This window comes from Eurosta solidaginis, chromosome 5 (assembly GCF_040869045.1).
Source record: "Eurosta solidaginis isolate ZX-2024a chromosome 5, ASM4086904v1, whole genome shotgun sequence".
In the NCBI taxonomy this organism is placed as follows: domain Eukaryota; kingdom Metazoa; phylum Arthropoda; class Insecta; order Diptera; family Tephritidae; genus Eurosta; species Eurosta solidaginis.
This window is the reverse complement of record NC_090323.1, coordinates 185,497,634-185,500,849: the sequence shown is the minus strand read 5'-3', so window position 1 is coordinate 185,500,849 and position 3,216 is coordinate 185,497,634. Positions and strand designations below refer to the sequence as shown.

Genomic DNA, 3,216 nt, shown 5'->3' with positions numbered 1-3,216 from the left:
TTACATGCCTCTGGGATAGCGAAAATCTCAGCTTGAAACACGCTTGCCGAGTCGGGCAGCCGCATACCTAAGGACGTGGGCGGCACAGTGGCAAATACTCTCGCTCCCACTCCGCAAGCTATTTTAGATCCGTCCGTGAAAACCGAGATGTGGAATCTCTGGGTGATCCCCCCATCTTTCCTTCCGTTTTTGACGTTATGCGGGATTCGTGAATATTGAGCAGGATGCGGCCGTGCCCGTTTGTACTCTCCCTCCAAAGGCCCAACTCCCGAAGTAAAAGGCGGAATAAATCTTTCGCCGAAAAGAGATACTATTTTTGTTTTCCGCCTTTGGATTATTAATGTTGTAAATTTTTCCTAACATTTATTTATCCCAAAATTGCCCAAACCAAACGGATGCTAATTCAGTACTTCTTGCTTTTCCCCAAATGATGCTAATTCGGTACGTCTTGCGACTCACCATGTTTCCCCAAATTATGCTAAATTCGGTACGTCTTGCGATTCACCATGCCCAAATGATGCTAATTCGGTACGTCTTGCTTTTCACCTTGTTTCCCCAAATGCTCCTTCGATACGTCTTGCGATTCACCATGTTTCCCCAAATTATGCGAATTCGGTACGTCTTGCTTTTCACCATGTTTTCCCAAATGATGCTAATTCGAGACGTCTTGCGATTCACCATGTTTCCCCAAATTATGCTAATTCGGTACGTCTTGCGATTCACCATGCCCAAATATTGCTAATTCGGTACGTCTTGCTTTTCTAAATTCCTGGTGAGATATATTTTTAGTTGAAACTTGAAAGGAGTCTACAGTTATTTTTATCAAGTTTTGCGGCACACTCTAATTTTAACAATCCATTACCCAGCTGATATTTACATTCCACATTGGGTTTCAATTTCGCACAGCTCGCATATAAAATGTAAATAAACTGAAAATTATAAAATTGCGAGCTAAAAGTCATGGATTTTATACCGGAATCAGTTTTATTAGGTTTCGATGTGTTAATCCTAGGCCTGTGTGTACGTGAATATGTGAGCTACAAAAAGCACATCAACTGCCTCAAGGTAAGTCGAATCCATATGTTAAATATTGATCGGAAGTATCATATATGTACATGTCTGTATCTCGTTCCAGGATGCACCACAACTAGTCATCAATAATGATCTTAAAGATTTGGTGTCTCGAAGTAAAGATAAAAAGATACCATATGCGGTGTTGCGTGGTACCGTGTCACCTATTGGTGTACCATTGCGAAGTGTTATGTCGCCATCAGTGACTGGTGTACTGCAAGTAATCAAATTGAGGTAAATTGAATTGATTATATATGCTTTCCATGTATGTATATATATTTATATCCCGATCGCCATTTATTTTTCACTTATCAAGTGAACACTGTGTACAACGCGGTATAGCGGGATTTTGGCAGGAGCAGCGTAAACTGGTGCATGTCTCATCGAATGAGATGCCTTTTGAGTTACGCAATAATGACAGTGGTGTTGAGATTGTTGATGCCTTAAGCGCTGCTGTTTTAGATTTAGATGTAGTCTATGATAATTATGAACCATCGTCGTTATCCTTTTTCGATCATATGTTTGGTTTCTTCTCGGGTGTACGACAAAAAGGCATACAAACAACTGAAGAAGTGTTACGTGACGGTAGTTTCATAACAGCTATAGGTGAATTGGAATTAGATGGTAATAAATTGCGTTTGCAGCCATCACCTGTGGGTCCACTCTTTTTGACTACAGCCACTAAATCGACCTTAATTAAGAAATTCGAAGAAGCCAAATCTTCTATGCTGTAAGTTGATTGTTTGAAGTTTACATATTTATTGGAGTTATAACCTTTTTTCGTGTTTTGCTTCCCAGTGTCAAAATTGTTGCTTGCGGTGCGATTTCTGCTATTGTAATTGGGTTTATGCTACGCAAATGGTATGCGAAGAAAAAGCAAGATCGTGATTTACGTAAAATCAAAGAAAATTTGGATAATGAAAGGCGTTCGAGACGCGCACGAATACGACCACTTAATCTAACAGTAGAGCAAACGTGTGTTGTGTGTACAATTAATCCAAAAGAGGTAATATCTTTAAGGGCTATCTAGCCGATTGCTCTTGCTTGGAATCATGGTCAAGACAAGTTTCCTATATGCTAAGCTACTATAGAAAAAATTAGATATCGTTATTATAATAGAAGAATTGCTCTGTATCTCAGGACTGCTACTACATTCAAATCCACCATTTTCTGTAATGAGCATAGCGCTTCAATTGCTTATGTAGCTCAGCATGCTCACCGAAGTATTTGTGAAATTCATAAATTAGTATTTTTCATTATCTCTTTTTCTACTACAGGTTATCATTCTGCCATGTGGACATGTTTGCGTCTGCGAAGACTGTGCCGAAAAGATACGGGTCACTTGCCCTATATGCCGTGGTAAAGTTGTAACGAAGGCAGCCGCTTTCATCACCTAGTGCTTAACACATTTAATTACTATTAAATAAAATAAGCATAATAATGTAGCATATTATAAAGTGCTATTGGATTGAGACCTTTTGAGATAAACAACAAAGAAATTGAAATATCTTTGTTAAAAATAAATTAGCTGAAAATCCAAGTTTTCCACACCTACATACAATATCATATAAAAAAGAAATTATTTATTAAGTTAATAATACTTATATGCATGCACATTATGTACATATGTATATTATGACTAAAAAACTTTAACAATAGCTCTTGTAAAAGAATTTGGGGACTTAAAACTATAAAGGTGGAGCGTAATCTTTCAATTTAAGGCAAACCATGTACTTGGGATTAACTAATTGATTATTTAAAATTTAAACACGCGCTCTACCTTTATAATTTTAAATCCCAAAATTATTGTACAAGAGCTATTGTTAAAGTTTTTAAGTCAAAAATCAGTAAGACTATGTTTGTATTAAAGGAAAAATTGCCCTTTTATTTTTTGGTCCATTTATATAAAGGTAGTCCTTACAATTTTTTTATCATATTTTTATTTTAAATTTTTTGGCACTGCCTACAAAAAGACAATTGCAACTTTGATTAGTAATTTAAGTAATTAATAAGTGAAAATTCTTATCTTTATTTATTTGTTCAAAATAGCAAGATTTAAGAGAATTAGTGGAATTTTCGCTGACAACACTGGCGAACACAACAGAATTCCACCTCGTTTGTTAGCTACTTAATTTGCACAGCTGA

At 36.5% G+C, this 3,216-nt stretch overlaps 1 protein-coding gene across 1 annotated transcript; it reads left to right on the top strand.

Moving 5' to 3' along the window:
* The first annotated feature begins 874 nt into the window (after window positions 1-874).
* Mul1 (Mitochondrial E3 ubiquitin protein ligase 1) lies at window positions 875-2,998 on the top strand. The gene is made up of 5 exons (XM_067791561.1): window positions 875-1,065; window positions 1,136-1,305; window positions 1,388-1,801; window positions 1,870-2,077; window positions 2,349-2,998. The coding sequence occupies exons 1-5, from the start codon at window positions 961-963 to the stop codon at window positions 2,466-2,468; spliced, it is 1,017 nt and encodes a 338-aa protein (XP_067647662.1). The 5' UTR covers window positions 875-960; the 3' UTR covers window positions 2,469-2,998.
* Window positions 2,999-3,216: the final 218 nt, after the last annotated feature.